General features: G+C 42.0%; 1 protein-coding gene across 1 annotated transcript in view; it reads right to left on the reverse strand.

Annotated features, from left to right (window-relative positions):
* The window catches only part of LOC128304957 (cGMP-dependent protein kinase, isozyme 2 forms cD4/T1/T3A/T3B), a 93,280-nt gene extending 68,981 nt beyond the window's left edge, over positions 1-24,299 (reverse strand). The window contains exons 1-3 of the mRNA XM_053042208.1: positions 24,227-24,299; positions 16,594-17,244; positions 9,828-10,726 (exon numbers count right to left, since the gene is read on the reverse strand). Coding sequence (XP_052898168.1) covers positions 9,828-10,678 — 851 coding nt within the window. The 5' untranslated portion in view covers positions 10,679-10,726; positions 16,594-17,244; positions 24,227-24,299. The remainder of the gene's footprint in view (positions 1-9,827; positions 10,727-16,593; positions 17,245-24,226) is intronic.
* Between the last annotated feature and the right edge of the window lie 1,517 nt (positions 24,300-25,816).

Genomic DNA, 25,816 nt, shown 5'->3' on the forward strand with positions numbered 1-25,816 from the left:
AAACCCCTCCCCGGTATGCTCCAATCGCAAGATCGACGTGATTTACGGGACCATGCTGCTTTGTGACTCTGTTGGACATTAATCATTTCATGGGATTCACATTGCGGAAAACTCTCTTTCCATGAGTTTGCAGTCAGAAACGAGTTTGCACTGTGTACAATTTCCCGCAGAGACGCCTGCACGTTACATTCGTGCGTCTCCATTTACTGAGAAAAACACCCTCCCCAACACGGTCTTGCCTTTCCCTAGTCGGAGAAGAAATAGTTTACTTTTTGTCATCGACTTTTCTTATCGCTTTTTTTGTGCAATACGCGGTGAATACGCCATGATGTGAGGGAAATTTATCGTTACATTCATCTCACGTTTCGAAAACCAGAATGAGGTAAGATGCAGCTTCACAACCACCGGTTTGAGATGGCCAAGCCCAAAAGTGGTACGTACACGTCCGCTCAGATACATTAACCGTGCAATGCTTTTTTTGTTCTTCCAAACCACCCCATGAATCGCACAGTGCTCTGGTGGGTCTGATGTAAAGAAAATATGAACCTTACTGAAATTCATCAGCTGCTGCTGCACTTGCTCATAGCATTCACACACAGAAAGCATGCTTCTCTCTAGCCAAATAGGACGAACATAGAGCTTCATGTTTTATGTCGGCGCTTGATATGACGTGACGTGAGCTGTGGCACAGATGACAGTGCGGTGTGTCAAGCCAGAGATCAATAAAAAAAACCACACCACTAACCGAACCTTCTCCGGTGGCAGCAGCCATGTTGTTCCGGAAATACCATTACACATACTCAATGGACAGTTTGATGTTGCGAATCCATCACCGTACCGGTAAAACTAGCGTAGTGACGTGGAGGTATCTGCAACAGGAAATACCCATCCCAACTGGCGTATAGTTTTATTCATATTAACTACCAGAATTTATGATGCCACAGGCCCTGGACCCAACAATGTGGGATGTTTCGAGATGACAAGTTGTGAGCAAACATACATTGAGATATCATATGAAATTAATTGTTTTGTATCATGGCATTACATTGCACTTCAAGTGACAATCAAACTCACTCTACTCGTTGACCAGTTGTCATCTTAATCGTGACCGTTCAACGTCTCAATCAGAATAATTTTAATAGCTCCGCAATTGTATCAGCCTCGCGGAGTATATTGCATGGTTGCAAGCAACTATACCGATTGCCAAATAGACCGGCGTCCTGTGTGCTTGTGTGACACTACTTAAGCAAAAGCGGTTTAGCGTGACACAGTAACCCGATGAGTCAGGCACTAATTAACGCGTACAGTTAGCCACACACGCGGGAGACATTTTACCGTACAGCAGATGCGCGAGAAAAACACAGCTGTTGGCATCGGGACAAAAATAAACGTCTCATCTGCCGAGGAACATCCCTGTGCTCGGTCACAGCCCGCCCGATAATGCTCGTTGACGATTGCTTAGCGTCCGATCGACCTCTGACGCTGCACGGCAGGATGCAAGAAACGTTATCTTGCGTGTCAAGCCGTTGTTCGTGTTACGCCCAATGGACATTAAATCTTGTAAAATACATTGAAATGTCACGATCGTTTAGCACAGAAAAAAGTGAAGCAAATGTAACAATCGCCTGATATGTGCTATTTTCGTTACCAATCGCGTACTAATTTAAGGCTCGTCTGAAAGTGCACGTAAACAAATACAATGAAATCACCAGCTGAGACAACGGTAGCGAGTCCCGATTCGCATTTGAACTAACCTCCACTTCGAATTCGGTTTGTCTTGTTCGATGAACGACCTTACGGTGCGCACCAATCAACCTTCGGGGTGACGCACCAAGGTTTAGGGAACGCGCATAAATTTAGCCTCTTTTGACGGAACGAATGATTGTTCACAGAATGTAGTTGCCCTTTCGAATGGTAAAACCAGACAGCCGATAAGGGAAGGCACCCGCACAGACAGGCACTTTTAAATGCGGGTGAATTGTTGGAAATTGTTACAACAAGCAGGGAAATTTATTTAGTACAGGAAATTAAGAAGTACACAACCCGCACACGATGTTAGTGACTGACTTATTTGCATAGTGCGTTGTTTGGCCAAGTTAAAACGAAAACACTTGAAATTATTGTCTAAAATTTCAAATCTTTTTTTTTTGAAAAATAAAATAATTTAACAGACAAACAATAAATCTATCAATTTTATTATTCAATATTTTACCTATATATTTTGTAACATTACGGGCACTATACTATAATTTTCCAATGTATACAGTTGCTTTTCATTAATTTACTCCTTCACTTTCGTATCGCATTCTGTCTCGTTTTATGCGATGACAACATAATAGATAATAAATTAAAAGTACAAAATGAACAATCTATCAACGGATTAAGCGACCAACACAAGTTTATGCATAAACTCCCGAGCCAAAATGGCATAGATGGCACGTGCGCGACCATATGCAAAACATTATACCTGCTTGTGCTACCACCTTCCTACATCCACAGTCTACAATGCATCACAATTTATTGGACCACCTTGCGCGCGTTGTGTGTACAAGCCAACAGCAGGGTCGTAAGAGCGAGATCGAACATTAAGCATAAGTACCGCATGCAAAGGAAACATAATCAACGGTATTACTGTAGATACTGCCCCATTCACCTTATCTACTCGGACCCTGATAAATGCCGTTTGGGGTTGCCGTTGCCGTTTTACTAACCGTACGGTAAGAAACCTAATCTTTGCCATTCGGTTTACGCGTCGACGTAAAGGGAGGCTCTGATGAAGGGGGTTATTAAAATGAAATTAAAGTATAAAGTGCATGACCGCGGTGAAAATGTGCACGTCGGGTGCAAAGGGAAAAGCGGGCCGTATGGAAAAAGTACAGTGACGTACACGTTTCGATACATAGTGACCATCGTTGGGGAGATTTTATAATATTTTAGTTAGTTGAAACAATATTAGAAGAAATTTGATCATAAAGTTAAATCATACGATATTGCGTTTACAAAAATTATTTTTTGGATTAAACTATTTCGTTGCATCTAAATAAAATGTACTCCAAAATGATATTTAACGATATTTAATTTTAAATTAATTATATCTGATGGCATGAAATTTATGCTATTATTATTATTATTATTATTATTATTATTATTATTATTATTATTATTATTATTATTATTATTATTATTATTATTATTATTATTATTATTATTATTATTATTATTATTATTATTATTATTATTATTATTATTATTATTATTATTATTATTATTATTATTATTATTATTTAGAATATGCTAATGTGACTTGGGGATTTTGTTGACACGAGTCGTACCACCACTGCGTACCCACGTTCATATCATTGCCAATGCAGTCCCGCTTCTAACTCGCACCTTTTCACGTTTGCTTGCGCCACGGCAGCACACGCGCCGTTTATTCGAATGTCTTTCTGAGCGCATGGTTGCAATTAATCTTTCGCTCGATGCATTCGTCGCGCGGGCGTTTCACTGTTCATCTGTTTGGCCCCCGCAACGAAGCATAATTATTGATGACAAATTTGATTGAACTTTGACAGCTTTGGGCTGGCAAGTAGCCAACAGTGACACCAAACAGAACGAAAAATGGTTACAGAAGCGATCGATAGTGGTTAAATGCATTTTGCTGAAATTGAGTGATTGATGGTGTGTTTATCAATAGTTCACATTTTGGTGCCTTTGGCGCATTGAAATTAAGTCTAAAATATTGGCCATTTTCGTAAAAGAAGTCATTCGTCGTTTAAAATTATTTCGAAAAGGTAATGATGGAGGGATAGAAAAAAATATTCATCGAGTAATGTAACTAAATTACGGCAAGAATACTGAGAAGATCGTGATCGTCATTACGCAATCTTTCCATCGTTCATTCGATTGTATTCCACGCCCGCAATTCCCAGTAAAGATCGATCTATCGACAGCGGCATCAGCAAAGTAAATTCTTAAACAAAACACCGCTATTGATAGAAATGGTCACCTTTGACCATCTACGTTTTGACCCAAACGTTTTGTAAACAAACAAACCGCACCATCACAAGGTGAGTTCGTTGCAATGCTCACCAAACAGTTCTTTCCCGATTTCACACGTGGTCTATCGTTTCAAATAAATGCACTAAAACGCAAAACAAAATAAACGATAGCTTCGCATAACCGGTTGCGAACCGATGCTGAGATCAGCACCGTACGCTTGGTTGGATGTTTGAAAAGTTGAATCAAAGGGTGGCCGGACCCCTGATAAATAAAAGCAGCGCTTATGCATGTGTCAAGCGATCGATGAGTAAGATGCACTGGAATGTGTTCCAGTTTTGTTGCAGGGCGTGCATTAGCTGACCGAATTTCCGACCACTGCCGATTTTGGAAAAGGAACACACATTTCACAGCAGCTGCAACTGGCTTGTGAAATTGCCCAACAACTTCAAGTTAACAAGAACTCGCTACAGGAGCTAGAGCGAGAGATATAAGCAATAAACCATCATGAAGAAAGGTACACTTCACAGCGGCGCGTAGAATCGGCTAACGCTCACATAGAGTGCGATTAAAATCTTTCATCGTAATGAAGTAATCTGTCCGCTCGTGGAGTTAGTACACTCAATCAAAAACTGCTCCTGCTGGTGTTGCGCTGCAAAGCAGCGGTTGCAATTTACGAAGCACTTCGAGCGAAGATAAGAATATCTTCGTGACTCACAAAGTTGCAGGAAAGCGACCAACCGCAACACGCACAACTTAAACGGATTTGATTTTACCACATAAAGGGTGTCATGCGATCCTTGTATCAGATATGGTTGATGGTGACGGTGTTACAACGAATTTATGATGATCGTACACTGGATCGTACGTTTCCGATCGACTCAGGTGAACCCTTGAGCATTTTTCAAGTGCGAAAACATGCGCAAATGATACTGCACGGTCTCATGGTATGGTCCTGCTTGCGTGGTCATTAGCCGTTCGATAAAATATTGGCCAATCGAATCGAGAAACTTATGGGCACATTTTGTCGTGCATTACGCCTTGAGGATCGCGTTTGTCGTTTACCGAAATACAATAAATTTACACTCCATTCATAGTGAAGGGTCCCACAGAAGCGCACTAGCAGCGATTGTGTAGAATTGAAGAGTTTATGATTTCTCGGCGGTACAGTTTCTACCACTTCTGACGGTATACAGAAGCACAAAACTTGTTTCGGTATCACTTAGCGAGGAAACCTTTTAACAAAGAGTGTTTAAGTACAACATGTTTGTCTAGTCGTTTCATAAGCTGTTTGTGGACTCATTATCCCTGCTTAAGTGATCTTCCTACGAGCCTAAGGGGCTTTTTGGCAACTTATTATACGGATAGCTATGCCACACAAAGCTGAAACCTGCTGGGCAATAGACAACCAACAGTTTCTAACAGTGCAAAATCATCACACCGATCCCCGAGGCAAAACCTAGAAACTTGGTTTGCGTTGCTCATCGAAATTCTACTACTTCGGTATAGACGCTTTCACAAACAATATACATTTTTAAACCACCTACCCCAAAGCTATGCTCATAAAACACTATCCAAACCCCAACGGGACCGTTTAAGTAAGTTGTTTGAAAAGGCCGCGGGTTGCGACGTTGATAATGCAGCTAAATAATATAATGCCGAGGAAAATGCATCGTTCACTCACCGGCGACTATCAAGTTGCGAACGGTTTCCTTGAGGAAGTAGATGGCTTTAATTACACGTCGTGTACCGTGGAGACTAGCTAATTGATATTAGCTTACAGCTGCAGGTAGAGAATGGTGGAGAGAGCCTCAGGCTTTGTAATAGTTTCATACCTTGGTGTTTAACATTAATTAGCGTTTTGGTTGTTTGAGTTGAAATCACAATGACAAGAAATATATTGATTAAAATATATTAGGATAGCTTATAATAATCATATTTTTTTTGGCGGTTTAATAAAATCTACGTTAATACATATTTATATCAATGCAAAGTCGAGAGAAATACATCAACCAAATTTCAATCAAACAAATCTTCCGTGTCGAAATGAAAAACAAAAGATTCTCCATACATTTTTCGTCTTCATGAGACCTATCATTGCGGATAAACATTGACTCAATCGTAAAACTCAACCCACATAGAAGAAAACTATTACTTATGTCATAGCAGAACATTTCACGTACAACTAATCATAACATGGCTCCATGATCGATCGGACAAACGTGCCCAATGCGCAGCAATGGCCGTTGTCACGCTGTCAAGAAATAAGGCCCTGTGATGGTGGTGGTGGCGCACACCATGTTTATCTTAAATTGCTGCTTTAATTATCGAAATCACATCGTTATTATTCCCCCATCAACATTACCATAAATCTTTTTTATTGAAACAGTTTTATCGCGACCGACAGCTGTGCCACAGGATCGCGAATAGTGCAGATCACGAAGGGGCTTTTTTGCAGTTTGTTACCTTTTGGATGACCGAATTTAGAAGCAAATGTGTGATAAATATTGCTTATTTACAATAAAATGTTTATGTTTTTATGTTGTCTAAAGGTAGTTCTTTAGTGAGTTCATTAGATTTTGGCTAAACTTTTTCAAAAGCATCATAACCAAAAGGTGTTTTAAGATCAACCATTTTATCTCGTGATCTAAAATGAGGTTTGATAAATTTATTGGATTGCACGCAACTAATCACACACCACTACAGACTCGATTTGCTTGCAGATACTCGCAAGTCCTTCCTTCCAGCGTGGTAAATAAATAAATGTACACTCTCATTTACGCCACCGCACACCCCCCAAGGTCCTTCAAGAACCTTAAGCATGTCGGTGGCCCAGCGACATGGTGACTAAACAACCGTGTTATTGGACTCTGGTTATGCCGTGTTCACGCGAACCCTTGACGTAGAAATGTGTGTAGCTATGTGGTATTATACGTACATCAGCTCATTGGAACTGAATCACCAACGCACGTGCTTCAACGGTAGGTGGTTTTTGCATGATATGCAAGTGCAGCTAGAATCACTGAGGATGGATTTACGATTCTCTGTGATTGTCAACATTTTAATTACATTTTGATTCAGTTTGTCGATAGAACCAAGAATTCGTATGCTAGAATAGGATATCTTATAGCTATCCTGTAGCTGTAATACAGCGTTGAAATTCTACTCAAGACGATAATCCAGCTGATAGATACACATTTTCCTCACTGGAAAACACCATGAATTAAGTGGATCTCCAACCTTTTCTCCCTCGTATGCTGAATTGTGCAATAAAGATTAAACCTCTTCTCTGTAACGATTTCGTTTCGCAACATCTAAACCGCTTGTGAATAAACGTTTTGGGATGACGATTTATTTACACAACCGCACGTTCCGGATGATGGCTTCTTGTAGAAACTTGCTGCTGTAAGCACATCACCAAGTACTCTAGTATATCGTCTTGGGAGGTTGGAAAAGGTCAGCCTAAGTATCCCGAACGAAAAGACCCCAAGAATTCGACCAGAGATGTCTGCTTTTGATCATGTGCCACTGGTGAACGTTCTGTTTATCGGGAGTGATCTGTGGAAATCGTTTGAGTGGAAATTTGCTACAATTACCTATCGGCCAACATTGCAGTGGAATGGAACAGCAGCGCGTGGAACAATATTCCATTTGCAAACCACGAATAACGGTCCTTATAGCTAAGTTGAGTTGAAATTTTTACACAAACTTCTCTTTATTTTTTAATTCATCCCAAAAATGTCTCATAATTTTGACTATGGTGTTTAGTTTTATTGCTTTCATGATCGCATTCCTCACCGCATGGTGTATGGTTTCCGAATGTGCATAGAACACACAGGTGGGATAAATTAAATTTTATCGCTCGTATAGCTAGCAATTCACACCGGAGGTAAATGCGTGCCCAGTTAGTTGGCAGCTATCCACGACCGGTGCTAATTCGTGTTAATTTGCAATGGATAAAATACTTGATGCCGACGTTCACATTCTGCACCAGAGAGCACGGTAAACATTTTTCCGACATCTGCTCAACATGGACCCGAGATGACGTAGAGTGTCGTTACACGGGCCAACATGCGAACTCTCGATTGAATGCAGGCTTGTGACGGCAAGATACATACCGTTGGCGCCGTTGAACGAGTTAACAGAAACATACACCCCTCCATCAAGTGGGGCGTTTTTCCATCATCGAAAGCGCTGAAAAGAGTTTTACTTTTCTGGCCATAGATATATATTTCCGATGATTGAATGACACCATTGCGATGGAGCATGCGCTCCATTGCTCATAAACGCACATTTTAAAACATCGGTGGTTCGTTGCAGCACGATGTAGTCGGTTTAGGGGGTACATGAAGCATAAAATCGTCACCGAGCGACCACCAAGACGGGGCTCGGTGTGCTGACGGTCAACATGGGCATTATTTATGTCCATATAAATGTGTGCCCCGCTCAATGCAAACGTACACACTCTATCGCTGGAGCGCAAAAAGTCCATCAAACTCCATGTCGCCTCCATGTGTTTGATTGTGCAATACGATGCAATTGTGCCATTTCGTTCACAACAAATGCACAAACCCTCGCCGTGGATTGGTTTTTTGTTTCAATGCACTCGACGCATTTTGCACCAAGAGGGTGGAGCATTTGGGGCGTGATTTCACGGGCGGACACGTTTTGGGGCAGGGTTGCCTACTGCGCTTGCTTTAGGCTCCGACGCTGCTAGAATGGGTGAATGGAAGCATTTTAGGAACGTAAATTTTGTCCCTAGAAACAAGTTCCAGCACGATTATTATTAGGAAAGGCCTTTAGACGAAACTACTTCGGCACTGAATTAGCCCGGTGGGTGCAGAAATCCAACGTTCAATTAAACGATAGAGATAAAAACGCCCATTAAAAGCACACTTGAAAAGTCACATTTAACTCAAAGGAGGGCAATCTTGTACTGAATGGAAGTGTATGGATCTGAATTAAATTTAAAACAAGTGCTATTACCTTTCATTTTCAACAAACAATCAATCATTATCCAAGATTAGAATAAAAATTACCTACATAGTAATTTGCTCATGTTAAAGATCGCAAACATACGATCGCAAACATAAGATCTACCAACATCAATGCCAAACCATGGTATGGCAAATGCGCCATTTGCACGTTACATGGCTGAATATCGCACTGTGCACATCGGAAGCGATCAAATCAACGATTCATTCATTGCGCTCTTGCGTATCGTGCTATAGGGTCGCTACACCAAAACCAGCCCTAGATGCATCATACAGCGATGCGATTGCTCTAATTGATCGGATGCAAGATAGCTCATATAGATCCAATGCACGTGACGATCCTTGCACCGCGATACGATGGCGATCCCGGTTGAATAAGTTGCACATAACGCGACATAGTGGCTCGTCAGCACGATTCGTCGACGATGCGTCTTCTAAGACAGCGCTCAACAATTGAGTCGTTTGTAAGCGGGTGACGTGTTCGCGGAGTGGTAAAGCAAAAGGGAAAGGGCTGAAGGGTTGCAAATCGAGAACGAGGTCAGTGAGCCTTTACGACTGGAGGCTACTGGAAACGGACATGTTTCAGATTTAGCTGCAATTTGTATGGAAGTGTATTTTAATTGCATTAGCATTAGCAAAAAGAATGAAATTGAAAATCCTTTAACAGTCCAGCAAAAATCATGTTTTAATGATTCTCTTGATTATTTAGAAGAAACTCACAGTTACTATCATCATCAGTTACTATCTGGTAAAATATCAATCAACACACTTATAGTAAAACTGGCATTCAGTAGTTCCCATTAGAACTCGACATTTTCTCTGTAATGTTCGACTTACCTTTCTTCCTTATCATACTTCGGGAACGTGACGTGCATCAGCTCCAGCACAGAGCTCTCGCTCTGAGGTTCGGCCGAAATGCCCTGCGCACGCTGTCTCTGGACACCTCCGTGTGTGCCGAGCTTACGACCACCGGGGGACACCCCCGTCGCACCACCACCCGTACGGAACACACTCTGGAACTTGTCGAGGTGGCTGCGCAATTCCGCCACCTCGTCGTGCTTCTGACGCAACAGATCTTCCAGCTCACGGATGCGAATGTCCTTCGCCTGGACGACCTTGAGCAGCTCCTGGACCTGTGGCGACAGCCCCAGCGCCTCCCCATCACTAATGAACAGGTTCTGCAGGATGCCCTGGACTTGCTGGTCACCTTGCAGCTGCGCCAGCTGCTTGTAGCTGTTCACAGTGACCGCGTCCAGATTGTTGTTGACGGTATCAGACGCGTTCGTCGGCACCGTGGCCGCCGACGCGCTCTGGTCACTCATCTTGCCGTTGCGATCGTTGCGGTCGCGTGGAACACTCGCGGTCGCAGACTGTTCGCACCTACTGCTGCTACGCCGCGGCAAACGATCTGCACTCGCGAAACCGTGCGCGTTGACTGATGCGGTCGCTGCAACCGACGCGGACGACGCGGCAGTCTTCTTCGCGGCCGGAACCGATGTCAGTACGTCACCGAACCGTGGCGCAGCGGCAACGGGTGGTACGGCTGGGGACGCGAAGTTCGTGTACTTCAGCAGCCGGCCGAGCTGCTGGGCGTCGAGTGCGGTTGCGCCGCACAAGACCGTCTGCGTCTCCTGCTCGACGGCCGGGCGCCGTGACGCGAAGCACAGCCCGTCAAAACACACGCGCATCCACACGATTTTTGCTGCTTGCTGCCGGTGGTGTCATAAAAATAAAATCTATAAAATAAGAAAGATATAAACAAAGGGGGAACAGATGAGCAAATGTTTGTTAAGTTTTGAGATCGGCAAAGGTGTTCATCGGTAATTCTACATGACATTTCCGTTGTAGAACGCGTCGACAATAAATGTAACAAGTCAGCAAGTTCCACAACGTAAACAGCAATCTATATATATATATATATATATATATATATATATATATATATATATATATATATATATATATATATATATATATATATATATATATATATATATATATATATATATATATATATATATATATATATATATATGCATTCGTTTATTTCATTCTTATCTATGCTAACGAGTTTAACAAAAACTGCACCCCTGAATATAAGAAATCCTTATTAATTCCTTGTACAGAAATTTGGAATATCTTTCACTAGGTTATAAGTTTCAATTATTAGAACTTTTCATATAAGCGATCATAATAAAATAATGAAAATAATGATATACTGTACTCTGCGGAGGTCCCAATAGTGAGATATACAAACATCGTGTCCCACTATCGATGAAGTGTGAAACTACTGTCGATTGAAATCATGTTTCAAATTTCGCCACCTTCTCGTATGAGAAACACTAGTAGCTACACGATCGAAACCGATCACTTCCGGCGCCACCGGTTTATCGCGGCGACAGTCTAAAACGGAAATGTATTTCACCACCTAATTAAACATCAACCGCTTACGATCGCTTGCTCGAATCGACCCATGGACGCACGAGAGCTTTCAATACGTAGCAAGCGCGGCGAACTTGGTTGACAAACGATCTCAACCATCGATCTTACTCTTCTGTGACATTTCGACGAACGAGTAACGAAGGGAAACTGAAAATCTAACCAACCACCTGATCGCTCTCGATTCAGCGTTGAAGAGGGATGATTTAAGTCCCGCATTGGCAGCATCCGACAGCATCCAACACCGATCGATCGAACTGCATGCATGCGTGCTTAATGAAAGCATCATGGTATCCGTAAGCGATATCACTTGCTCTACCATCGTGGTCGAGTTGAGTTGAACGGAAAAAACGGCAGATTAATTTTTATGACTGCGTTCGTTCTTTCGCTGCTTGCTACCACTGCCGATCTAACGTTTGCAAACACGTTTTACGCATAAATTTTCAATTGATTACAATTATTAAATAATTGAAAAGGGAAACGTTCTCCCACCAAACGCCATTGCCCGTAGCGGGTAAAGAAAACTGGCGCACAACAGGAAACAACGATGGCGGCGACAATCGAGGCAAAAAAGCGTTATAAGTTAAACAGTAAAAACGTGGAGCAGCACGCAATATGCACCACAACAGCGCATAGATATTAATTCTTTCGGAGCACTTGCCAGTTCCGCTCCGAGTTGCCCCATGGTTTGCCGTCCTACCTTTTTCGCTCTTATCTATTTACTCGCTTCCGAGCATGCGCTTGCACATGCGAACCATAACCTCGCATGGTTCCGTTTTTGTTTTCTGTTTTATTTTATACCGCGCAATGCATCCTTCTGCACCGTGTAACGTGTTGCCGTACGGATTGCACTGAAAAGGTGCATTAAATTAATTACAATCATTAGAAGGCTGACGATAAAGCACAAAACCACCACACCGATATCATTTAGTTGTGCCAGCCGTTTTTTTTTTTTGTCAATGTTTCTTTGTTCCCTTACTTTACATTTTAAAATGTATTCTCGAGAGGGTTACAGCAACTGGGCATGCAGGCCAGCACTATAGGCGTCGTAGTGAGGCTCTGCTGGATCGAGTACTGTTTTCTGATGACTGTGTGCATGATTTATAATCACCATCATTGAACCGGTCCCAGCCGCCACGCTTCGTAATGATATCAGGAGGCTTGAGTGATGCTTTCCGCTTTCCCGTCACTCCACACTAGCGAGACAGGGAGAAAAGTTCGGTGCTTGCCGTCAGCTTTGGTTGTTTAATGAAGCTATAAGCGAGAGCTTCCCGAGCCCGATGAATGAGCGATCGGGGTAAATGCATCGAACATTTTATAAGCTCATTAGATCAAGTAAAATGGATGAAGAAATTATTCAATGCAACATCTTATCGGAAGGCGCCAAGGTTCACTATGAGAATATCTTTTGCTGTCGTTGGTAGGTTTCATTCAGGAACAGCAATAACATTCAATTGATTTTTCATCTTATTTAACATAATGGGTTTGTTAGCAGCTCTTGAATAACATATAGAACAAGTATTATGATCTTGTCTCGAAACGTGTGGCTTTTAAGTATAATACTCAAAACTTGTGTCGTATCTCAAAATACGAACAACAAACATAGAATATTGTTGTAACTCTGTGAACCACATTGCGTTCTTTAGAAAGAATGATTGGACAAATCTAATTAATCTTATGGAAAACAGTAAGATTCCACTACATCCCACAATACAAAAATACATTAAAACGCTAATCTATGAACAGATTGCTCCACTTGAGTACGGGCAAAAAAAAAATAAATAAAAAATCTTTTCACCGTTCCGTTTAGGTAGGCAGATGAAGTTGTAAATCATTGTGAAATGTATATCACGCTGCACCCTATTTTCATATACGATTATCAGTTTCCATTGGCGATGAGTGGAGGATCACGAAACACCGCTCCCGATCTAACACTCTCGGTACATTCCGCCAATCCAATCAGTCTATCCTTCAGTCACATATGCCGACCCACAACGATTGCTTCAGCCAAGCTTATCGCTACCGGAACCTACCTACTGGCCACCTTGCTCGCGAGCTTGCTGCACGCTGCAGTGTGGTAATGAAACGCAAACCGACACTAATGGTATACACATGCTTCCCTTCTGTTTGATACCCCATTCCTCTGTACCTTCTTCGTAAAGTTCACTTCACGCGATGCCACCATGTTCACCGATTTCATGATTTATGTTCTACCGATGTCAGTAGACAGACATGCGAGAGGACGCACGGTAACACCGAGGCATAGAAGCAAGCAAGACACCCGATATGGTTGATGGTGGATGCGCCGACACATGTTAATGCGTGTGGCTACATTGTCCACGCAGGTAGGTGCGATCAACGACGAAACCTAATCTCGGCCAATGGGTTTCAATGCGGTTCGAGATATTTGCAAACGTTTAAACCAACACACCGCTCTAATCATTATGTGGTTTGATCCATAATTAGATCTAAACCATTTTATTTCATGCGAATCTGTAACAAGCAAACATGGAGCAAACGTTGTACCTTCTTTTCTATCGATTTTTATGCTTATTATTGAATGCTGCGGTTTCTGCTCAAATTTTAAATTGAAAAATATCCCTTCACGGTGCATGCAACCACTGCAAATAGGACAGTAAAACATTTCACACTTCTAATTGATGCATATTCTACGCTGTGCTTCCCAAACAAACTTCTGTCACCTCACAAGACTCTACTGCTTCGGGGGTGATCGTCACATGTACTGCGTCATGGCAGGCAATTAGCGGTCGTACAATGCAAATTTACTGTTTAGATGCACTCTTTGCAATCAATAACTGGATTTGCCAGGTCCATAAATTGGCGAGATTTATTTCCAAATACATTGCATGCAACACGAACTGTACGATCACGATTGTCGATGAATCACGGGTGCGTTGAAGAGCGAAAATTTAATTTCATATCTGTATAACTATTTCAAAATTAACAATGAAATTACTTCGATGAACAAAACAATGCAAATGCCAACAGCAGTTGAATAGCTTGACATGATTTATTTACCAACAAAAAATCTTTGATTTCCGATCAAAAGATCACACCTGCTGCAGAGCGAATATGTTGCAACTTAACAATGATGAAGTTTACATGTCGCAAAATCAAGAAACCCTCATGAATTGAAGAACCCACCCTTATCCTACTCTAAAAAGTACACGGTACCGACAAAACTGGGTCACCGATACGAAAGGCCGTCGAGTTCGTTTGTCGGGGTGTTATCAAATTTGAAAAAACCTTGCGAATTTCCACCGACAAACACGCACCCGCGTTTGGGGAAGAGCAAACAAACAAACAACGTTAATAACACGATCCCGCAATAAATGTCAAGAGGGGTAAAACACCCGCCGGCGAAATCTTACTAATGCTTTCCTCACGAACCCAGCGTTGTCCCAGCGTACAGCGGGAACCTAGGAATGAGGTATCGTCTACTCCACTCCGGGGTAATGACTATCAATGTAGCCTTTTTAATAGCAGGCAATTCCGCAAATTGGTTCAATGAAGTGAACCCAATGACGTGGCGCTTGAGGGCCGCATCCGTTGAGTGAAGATATTACTCATAAATTAGGACATTGGCACCCAGACGCACTGTGCATTGTTAAATGTTTGTGAGAATAGCAATTTAAACGATTGTGAATTGGATGATTCTTGATTCCCGATTCGGTGTGAATATTGTTAGTTTCCCATATTCAATTACGTGTACTATATAAATATGGCATTGAAGGAAACACCAATCGAAATAGAAATTCAAGATCTTTGGTGAGTCAGTTGATTTCAATGCTGGGGTATCTCATTCCTCAGAATTAAGAAGAACCTTGATATGTATTAATTCACAAAAATTCTTAATAACCTTTCACGTTACGAACAATTTGTTGGTGTAATGGAGATTGCTATCAGCTATAGGGTTTTTACATTTCTAAAAACGTACGTCCGATAACACAAGTTAGTCCTCTGGAGCTACTTCATCTTCCGGCTCAGATCTCCAAAAAACCTACAGCAGATCTACAGGAGCATCTCCAGCAGCATGGCTGTATAAATCATCACCCCTTATCTATCTCGTGCAACATCACCATACGGCCTCGAATCGGAATTCTCACAGTGTAACCGTGTGGAGCTGAAAACCATGGCGGGAAACAATTTTTCAAGGCTTCAGGTCTCATCTAAGCATCGAACTAACAACCAAAGTGTCGGAACTGGCCACCGTAAGGTTGAACCGTAGAAAAATGTGCTATTTTAAGCCCGCACTGTTGTGGTTGTTGATTCTGCTCAATTGATAACCTAATGCTATTGGAGCCCGGATCCAAACAGAAATGTTTTTTAATACCCCCTATTCACCCACAGAGCACCTTTCGACGATGAGTGGGACAAATAGCACGTGATACGCCACCATAGCTAGCGAAGCAATTCTCATCATTCGTTGGAGATATTTCTAACCATGTGGACTCTAGAAATGTGCCCACTGTTGACGTTGTGTTTCACGATAAAATGCTATTCGTGCTCAGTGCAAATTCACTGATCAATACTATTGAGGTTTATCCAGACTTTTTTGTGGTCCCATTGAAAAATTCGCTTCGCCTACTGCCACCTTGTGACGACCTTGCTTCATATGGAACGCGTTCTCTGTTTGTCCAAACACTTGGCATCATTCCAATGCGATTCTAGCTACGAATCTATTTCACGAGAATTGACTATTCCATCCAAATCATAATCGTATTAAACTTCACTTCATATCTTAATAGTGTTTGACTCAAAACGATTACACTACACTGAGCTACAATCCACACATGCTGTTCACTAACCAATCAACTGAAGACAGTATCCATATTGAAAAGAATTAACGCTCTAGTAACACTTTATGCGCCCACTGAAAAGATGTGGGACACTTGGATTCAATTGGTTTCGTAACTTTGCCATCACTGATTGATCGAATCTCGAAGCAGATCTCACCCCGATGGTGATCGGTAACCTCACTCAGCCACCTTACTAAGCTCGCTGCCGTATAGAAAACTGATTCTGACCTCACAAAACTCCGCTCTGTTCCAAAACTAACAGGCCCAACAGAAAAAAAACACCGCAGAACACCTTATGCCTATCGATTATGATCCAACACCACACAGACATCTTGGGTACGTACCACTTCCGAAAGGGATCACCGTGTCCTGCGCTGGAGGAGCGTTCGAAACGCACTGAAATTGTTGAAATATCGCGGACTTGTTTTTAACAATGCCCGCGCAAACACAATACCGCAGCGCTTCGTCGACGAATCGATGTAGCAACGCAAATCGTCGTCGATGTCGTTGAGTAGCTGCCGCCGGCGCGCTACACGATCGTCGACTGGGGCTTCTCACTTCTTCTTGAACACTTGCCTTTTGCCGCGCTACCACCAACGCGCTGAAGGAACTTCGAATCGATTCGACTTAATTGAGAACTTGGACACACACACGCACACACTCACTCACATACAGACGCAATTCCGGACGCAGCTACACCACACTAATAATAGGCTCAAACACTTGACTCAAAAACGGTATACACAAAGTACACACGCACAACACTGCACAGCACGCCTGTATAGCTACTTCACTACGCTTGTTGTTAGCTACTGATAGCACCAATATCACACTCGAGTCTCATTGAAGACGACCGTGCGAACGATGCGAATAGGACGCGGTCGCGGCAACCAACAAACGTATTTTTTTTTTTCTGTAAATATTTTTGTTTTTAATCACACACATGCACTGTTCGATTCGATTCACCACTGTATGCTAATTTTGCAAGTAGTAAACTGACTTTTATTAGAATAAGCCGGCAGAGAGATAGAGAGATCACATCGAATTGATTATCTTTTTCGCATAGTGCTCATGTTGGATCAAGTAAACATTTAATTAATTTTCGCTTATTCTGCTCATCTTGGCTGAGATTTCAGTTAACATCGCTAAATGTTATTGCTGTTTTCTAATCAAACTATCGAACGCAACAGGTGACGTTTATATCAGACAGCGATCGCTAGAAATTCAAAATACTGTGTTTGTTAACTAATATTGGATGATCAAAATTTTATTTTGAAATTCGATTCAAATTAACCTTTCCCGATAAAAACCTTTCAAAATTCACGCACTTGCAATGAATACATCAAAACATAAACCAAATTTACGGTACATTGATTACATCTTTTGCACGAATTCTACGAATCGCTAGCTCACACAAAAAATAATAAACACACACATTACGAACACTCTTGTCGATTTCTTTTACTGCAAAAATCTGCATGCAATTTGCTGCATCGTACTGACCAAACGACGCACTCGTATTACAGGCGACAAAAACACCGTTTTTACGGTGCTTTTCGCTGCACAACTGGCACGGTGCCGGGGGAACAACAATATCAGCAGGGTACAATAAACCGTCTACAAATAAACAGCACATCAAGCAAAAATTGGCATAACCCCCACTAGATGGCAACTGAACGTTCTAACGATTGCGAAAAAAGGTATATATTTGTTCAATTCGTTGGTTTCAACTTTCTTCGGTGCAAATGGTCCCGTTCCGTTAGTTGCATAAATCTGGAAAGAAAGAAAAAAACAAGTTGAACAAAATGTGAGTAAATATAAAACGCAGTGGTATGTAAATGTGGTACGATATAGTGCAAAGAAGCTGAAATTCCAACATTTCTTCCAATAAAAATGTGTATCTTTAAATAACTCTCGATTTAACACAAATGACTCCACGTGTACACATAAAGGTTGGCAGTGCGAATCTAAATTTGTCCTACGGTTGCTACCGTACGATAAGAGACGAGTTAATAATATTTCACAACCGTTTGCGGGCGCCTTCTGTTTATTTCTTGCGAATTTAAATTAACCGCATTCCTTAACTTTTGGTTTTATCTTGGTTTAATAGATTCACAGATGCACAGCAGACCTGATTCTGAGGCAAGCTTTTCGCGACAAGTAAGCTTCTTATGCTTAAGCAAACTGGCAGACGTCTAGCAACGGATTAATCGATCGCTATCAGTGAACAATATAATAAACGCGATCCACATTCACTCTCCAGCATCTGAATCCATCTGGACCGAAAAGGTCGCCCGGGGAATCTTCCTCTTCTGGAACAGGTTGCAAGAAGAAGGAATAAAACACGAATCCGCCACCGTTATAAGAACACTACAGCGCTTCCCCGTTGTCACACTAGGACGTGAACCGCTGGTGCCGTACGACCACAAATAATCCAATCGAAAGGAGCCACTTGCCTTCGAGGAACGACCGTCCCAAACAACGATCTTCTCATTCCTATGTTCTTTTTTTGTTTTTTTTTTGTACGTATATACTTTTTTGCCATCTTATTCCAACGGTGCAGGCGGCGATGTGTTGTTTATCTACATAAATTAGCATAGCCGGCGGTCAGCGTGGAGCCAGTTTTGGGAGCATTTCGGTGCGGCTCTTTAGCGTCAGTGGAATTTGAAAACACGGCACCCAAACTGGAATCAAGCTGCAGCACCCGCGACTCGTCTTTCAAATGCAAATCGATGCGTCTTCCAGCGAAGGATAAAAATAGAGAGCCAAGATGACTGTTCGAGAAGCTGCGCCATACCCTGTGGTATGGGGTGTGCATCCACCGCACTGGTGCATTATAATAATATCAGCGCCAAGAGTGACAACAGTCAAATAGAGCGGCTACTTTTTCTACGTCATTTTCATATGCCGACGCACAGTTGAAGTGGTTTATAAATTGCTATTTTAATTACGGAATTAAGCATAACAGTTTGCATGTTGATAAATTGTTTCTATATTTTAATTTCCACAGCATTTCTGCGTTTCAACTCCGCTGATTGAATATTACTGAGCAATTAATAGTCTCTGCATTTTCTAAAAAATTCGATCAGTTTACGAAATAAATGATAATGAGGTCATTTTGAACGCTGTGTAATTAAGAGAATGTTGACTTCAAGTTTTAAACCAAATATTAATTTATATTAGCAAACATATTCTTTTACTAATTCTACTCAGCCTACTTTTCTTATACAGGTTTCATTATCTTAACCATATTCTTTCACGAAACTTTCATTCGTGATCATTCCACTCCCTAAGGATACAAGAACCTAAAACCTCATTAATTTTTTCGAATGTCAGGCATTGTCAGGAAAGCAAATTACTTCTGTACTTCCGTCTAATAAACAACATCTTTTAGGAACTCATTTAACCAATGGCATACGCATTCTCTTCTGTCTAAACATTCGTGTTGAGAAGGAAACATTTCTCATGAGAACTTGCCTCTGTGAGGATCAGTGAAAGGACACAAACAGTTTATAAATCGGGCTTCTAAACTCATCTGGAATATAAACAGTTTACGTTGTTTATCTTTCAGAGAACAACAGCGATATGGATGTAAATTCTGACCATGGAACACATGGGATCTTAACATGTTTTCTTATTGATCTGCAATACACTACCACGAACCATTCAAGCGCAGAACCAATAATACAGTAATGTGTACGATGATGTCACACAACCCAACCAGATGGGAGTTTTGTAATGACCTTCACTGTAAGCTGTGACCAGAGAATTCAATATTGTGCTTATCGCAAATGAATGTTTTACTTGTTGGTAGTTAAGAGAAAATTGATTTCGTAAATAAAAATTGTCCTCCGATTTCTTATTACACCGTCGTTTTTGAATGTTATTTCGATTGCGATCGCTATAGAATTAAGCCACAAACATTCCAATAGCGAGAAGCATCGAATTCGAACATTGATTCTATCCCCATGTGAAGCATTACATGCTTTTTTCTCGTCCATGCGAGTAATGCCGACCGATAAGCTCGTTCGTAACCCCAGAAAAAGAAAAGTAACGATGATATGGACTGTGGAGGAGAACTGACCATACTGCCCAGCTGCCCTGCTGATTAGTCCAGCAGTTACGATCGGTTCGCGAGGCATCGATAACATGCCCATGTGCACGATACACGATAAGGATAAAAATAGATACCGACAGTGTGTACTGCACTCGATAGTATCACGTTGGACTGCAGAGGAAGGGACAAAACGACAGCCACCGGAGGGTGATCAAAAGGGGTGTCCGTGAGTTCAAATGCTAGCACCGGTTTTTGAAGGGTTGTGAAGGAAATTGCTGGGAAATTGCTTTAATCACCCCGTACCAACACGAGCACGAAGCAACAGTTTACCAGCATCATTGTGACCATTACATCACCGCAGCTCAAACGGTACTTTCTATGGACAAAAGGGATGAAACAACATGTCACATCACTTGTCTACCTACCGCGAATGATTGATCAGAATGTTTCATCGTTGAAATATTTTCTATCAGCCAAATTGAGCACTATTAGCGCCTCCTTTTTTGCATTTGCCTTCTGGCGTGGTCTCGTTTGTATGCGCTATTCCAGTCAAAGGCTGATAAGCAAATTACCTCTGACCAACCGATCAATCAAATGGCTTTGCCGGGGCCATAAATACGTACCACTGAGTTCGACGCGAAAAAGGGACGCAGTAAGATCGACAGATTTGATGAAATATCAATGATTGGAACACTTTGAAACTGGAAAAGAAAGAAAATATGCCGTAAGTGATAACACCCTGCGATGGGGCAGATACGGGTGGTGAGAGTTTCAATGACGAGGTGTTATTTTGGAAGATTTTAGCAAATTCATTCATATCTGCACTAATTGTTATTACTATGATTCATTGTAACTGTAATGAATTGCAAGTGTGAAGAAGAATTGTATATAAAGAAAAGCGAACTATAGCCTGTTTGAAAAGTTGTAAAGTTTTAAAGTTTTTTAAAATAAGGTTGTTTTTGTTTTTTTAAAACCACAAAACCATTGCTTTTTAAATGATCGTTCATACCCGTCGGCCCGTTCGACATCTGTGCAATCTGTACTCAACAATCTTAAATCGCAGTAAACGTGCACAGCAAACTGATGATCCATCGGATATCACGAACCAAAACCAACATTGTCCCACCGACTGTTCGCACAAATAAAAGCCTTGGCCTGCGCGACCACCAGTTTTGTCTCCATGTGTATGCCATTTTGCTGCCATAATCGGCAACGTATTTACGATACTGGACGCCTACAGCCAGGCATTAGCCAGTCATAAACGTCGCCGGTGTGTAAGGGATAAGTCCACGAAATGCACCAAGACAGCAGATAGGGACGGAGAAGCAACGACAAACAGCGGCCAAAAACTTCCCTCGGCAAAATGGTTTTGGATTCCGTGTCGTTGATGAGAAGAATAATTTGACAGAAATTAAACATATTTCGCAAGGACAAAAAGTGATAATGGATGGATGGCAATAAAAGGATAAGTGTGTCACTGAATGTACCAAGGTAATTGTGGATTGCCAAGGTTCGATAAATTTTATGGAGGTGTTATGATGTTTTTTTTCTCTTTCGTAAAGTGAAAGTCCATTATAGTTTGTTACATTGAACACATATTCAATATTCAATAGTATACTAAGAACAACTTAAATTATCTTGTTCATTCTCTTTGTTCGGTCTTATCATACAAGTACAGTGTTAGTGAATCTTTTCAAAGGGATTACGCCAGCACAAATATAAACATTCCTGCAACCCCTCCCCAAGATCCCCAAAGTTTTGCATCATTTCCTTCTCCAAACACCATCTGCACCCACGTGTTTGAAGAATCACATAAACAACAGCTTGAAATTAAGTGTACCTTGCAAATTCTACTGCACTGCACGGACGAAAAGTGCAACGGATGTAAACACATTTATTACCGGACCATAGAAAAACCACACCAAACTAAACAGTGCGGTTTCCATAACGGAATACGACCAGACAGCGATGAAGAGATTGTAAACAAAACGCTGTCAAATCACCATCACTCTTAACATTCCTGTATCTTGAGCTGTTTATTGGGAGGATAGCTAACATTCCCAGATCCGCAGACTTAGGCACAGCAAAAAGATGTCACTTGATAAAATCATCTGTCATCGTAACGATCGGTGTGGTTTATCGTGCGTTTAGTACAATTTACATCAATTGTGCAATCTCTCCGCAATGCTGCGGGGAATGCTGCTTACACTGGCTCTAGGGAACACCAAACAAACAGAACCACAAAAGTACCACGGAAATGGATCTTCTCCCCTCCCGCACACACACACACATACAGGCCCGCAAACACATTTATGTGTTTGTTGTTCTATAAATAAACAAAATCAACACTCTATTGCAGCACACCCCGCTCGCGGATTTGGCACTTCTTTGGCCACAGGCAGACAACCTTCAAACAAAGAAACGACAAACGCCTACGTTGTTGATCATCCGCATCGTTTAGAAGACGCATGATGTGCGGAACTCAAGCGGAGCTTCTAGCTTTTCGTTGGTGACACAGCAAGTAGTAATACGATGGAAGAGTTGTTGAAGAGAAACACGATGTAACCACGCACTCATCACGCACAAAAGGTAAGCGATCGGAAATGATCTTGTTTAGCGTTGTATCTCGCAACGTTTGATGACGATTTGGACGACTGTCGATGCTTATTTGCTTCACTTCACACACGATCGAACCATCTCTATCGCTATCACACACGGACCACCGTTCAAAACTAACCAAGAAAACACCAGCCATACGTACCTTTGGAAGTGGACAGCGATCTGCACCATACGGTGCAACCGGGGCGCCGATAATGATTGATAAAAGTCCGGTTTGCTTCTTTCCGATCCCGGAGGTTGCACACCCGGTTGTACCGTTATATGCAGCAAAATGCACATACACCGCACTCCACACGGTGGGCACCGAGCGTCCAAGCGTCTCAAGTCGCACCATACACAAAACGAACCCGGGAGCAAGCGGTTTCCGCGCGATCTACGCGAGACTCACCTCTCTGGGGGAGGAAGGCTTCTTCTGCACTGTGAGGCGAAAAGACGCGTCGTGCCCAAGCGGCCACTCGCTGCAAACGAAGTGTCAAACGGGAGGGAAAGCAATGAACAAAAAAACCCGGCGTACTTTGTCGCACGTTTACATACACACTTGCATACATGAGCCGCGAATCAGAGGGGGGAGGTCAAAATATACCGCCGTGCTGCGCGAATGACAACGCGAAGAAGAATGCGTGACGGGAGAACGCGATCAAGCACAATTTCTGTAGAGGAGACATAGCCGCGCGCACACATACAGTGATGGGGATAATGCGTCTATACCGTCGATCTACCAGCTGTGCCGATTGCGGTGTACCGCGAATCACATTTTAGTGTCGGTGTTTGTGTGTGTCGCGCGAAGTTTTTTTTCTGAAATTGCTGTCTGCTTGCAGAACTACATTGGTCGAAGGCACTTGTTTCACTGGAATGACAACCTCCAAGAATTGCGTAAAAAGGGCACGAAGATACGCTCCCGGCCGTCCCGGTGTTTAAGTTCCACAGGTGCAGTTCGCAATGATATTGAATGGTGTTTATTCTCGGTGGATTTGTTGAGAACCCTTCTCAATAGTAAACAAGCTCCAAAACAATGAACAACTTCTCGCAACTCGCGAAGAGTAGCACCGGGTGTGCGTGAACGTGCCCCAACCTCACACCAAACTGGATGAAATAGATGGCGTGCAACCGTAACAATAATGGACGCCGTGTTTTGGTCGTGTTATCAGTGCCGCTCTTCTTCGCAGCAAATCCTCCTCCCTTAACTCACACGCGCTTTTTAAACCACAAAATCAATAATAGACTACTTTCACTCAAAGTTCAGGGATGCGATTATATAGTGATCATCATCAGGGAAAGAAACACAATCGTAACTGGCTTACTTATTTAAACTGGTTAAATTATAGCACAAAAACAACACTCTTTCAAGTTTGGCACACGTGAAGATTGGACGCACCAGCAGCGCAAACTGCAACAACACAACAAAACGCGCAACTCAAGTCTAAAACACCACAAGCGAACAGCGTAAATCACGGTACCCCAACCCGGTGCGATTTACAGGGTGCGCCAGAAGCGAGTTTTAGTTTTTGGGACCGATATGTAACATATGTGTTTCAATAACTTCAGCAGGAACTTAGCTCCTTATCTTATCTTTTGAATTTCACAAAATTACGCACCGTAAAGAATCCATTTATTCAAAAAACGAGACAGTTTCAATAATGTTGTTTCATTGTTTAATAATTTTCGGTTCACCCTGTAAATTAAACAGCTCTGATAGCCGCACAACTACGTGCGTGCGTATACGAAGTGGTTTTTGGGGGGATGGATGGGTCTGAGGTTTGAATGTGTGTTTGTGTTTTTGACCGTACGCATACATCATACCACCGTGCAGTGATGAAAGAGAGAAAAATACAGTTAGTAAAGCAGAATCTCGTACAGAGTATTTCTGTATAATTTTAATACTATTCTTGTTTTCAAACAATAAATTCGTGTTGCATGAACTCACAACTCATCCAGAATGGTTCCAAATCCCGGTTGGTTCGAACCCCCTACGCATAAACTGATTGTATATACACAGGTTTTTATGATACTTCCTTAAAATGATACACCTCCTTAAATTATGTCTTTTATGTTGTACTATGCACTCTCAATAAACGAGTGAAATCTCAGTTAGTTAAGGCATGCTACACCTTTCTTTTTAATGATGCCCTTGCACCAACTGCACGTGGTTTATTTTCGTAGATTCCACTTGCATGACTTATCACACACGATCGCGTTTCGGATGTATTCGATATTACTTAATGTCACAGCATTAAGGATATGTTGCGTTTATCTCGTTTATAGAAAAATATCACGAAGTGGATAGTGTTTCTGCTACAAAGTTGTACAACTCGTGAAACGAAATACGGTACAGGTGGTTTACTGGATAGGGAAAATACTGGCAGAGAGGGAGATTGTAATAGGAGGTGTAAAGGTTGCAATAAGCGCAATTGACGGCCTCAGATCGACCCGACAGATCGTTTTGCGCAATCGCAAGATAACGCAAATGATACGCCTGGTGCATAAATGCATCTATGATGCTTATAATGATGCTAATAACAATGTCGATCCGGACTGGATGGTCACATCCCGCCGCTCGTCGATTCGGGGAGGTACCGTGCCAAAACGAGACGCTGTTTGGGTTAGTGGGTTGCACATACACCGTGCACTGCATACCACCTTCGATGCACTTTGCATTTCTAATTGATCCCGCAGCAATGTAACTGCCGGTCGCGTTTTGTTGATGAGGTTTTCATGGTTTTGTGTTCTTCGTACAGGCGAGGATCGTAGTGGTGCCCGGGGGAAGAGTAGCGATATCTCATGCAAAACACAATGTTTGTGCAGTATTCAGTTGAACTAACTTGTAAGCGGTTTGCGTTTTCATTGAGCTGTTTTGAGTTTCGAGGGTAGTTTGTTTCAAGTTGCTCGGTTGT

Source organism: Anopheles moucheti, chromosome 3 (assembly GCF_943734755.1).
Source record: "Anopheles moucheti chromosome 3, idAnoMoucSN_F20_07, whole genome shotgun sequence".
Taxonomy (NCBI): domain Eukaryota; kingdom Metazoa; phylum Arthropoda; class Insecta; order Diptera; family Culicidae; genus Anopheles; species Anopheles moucheti.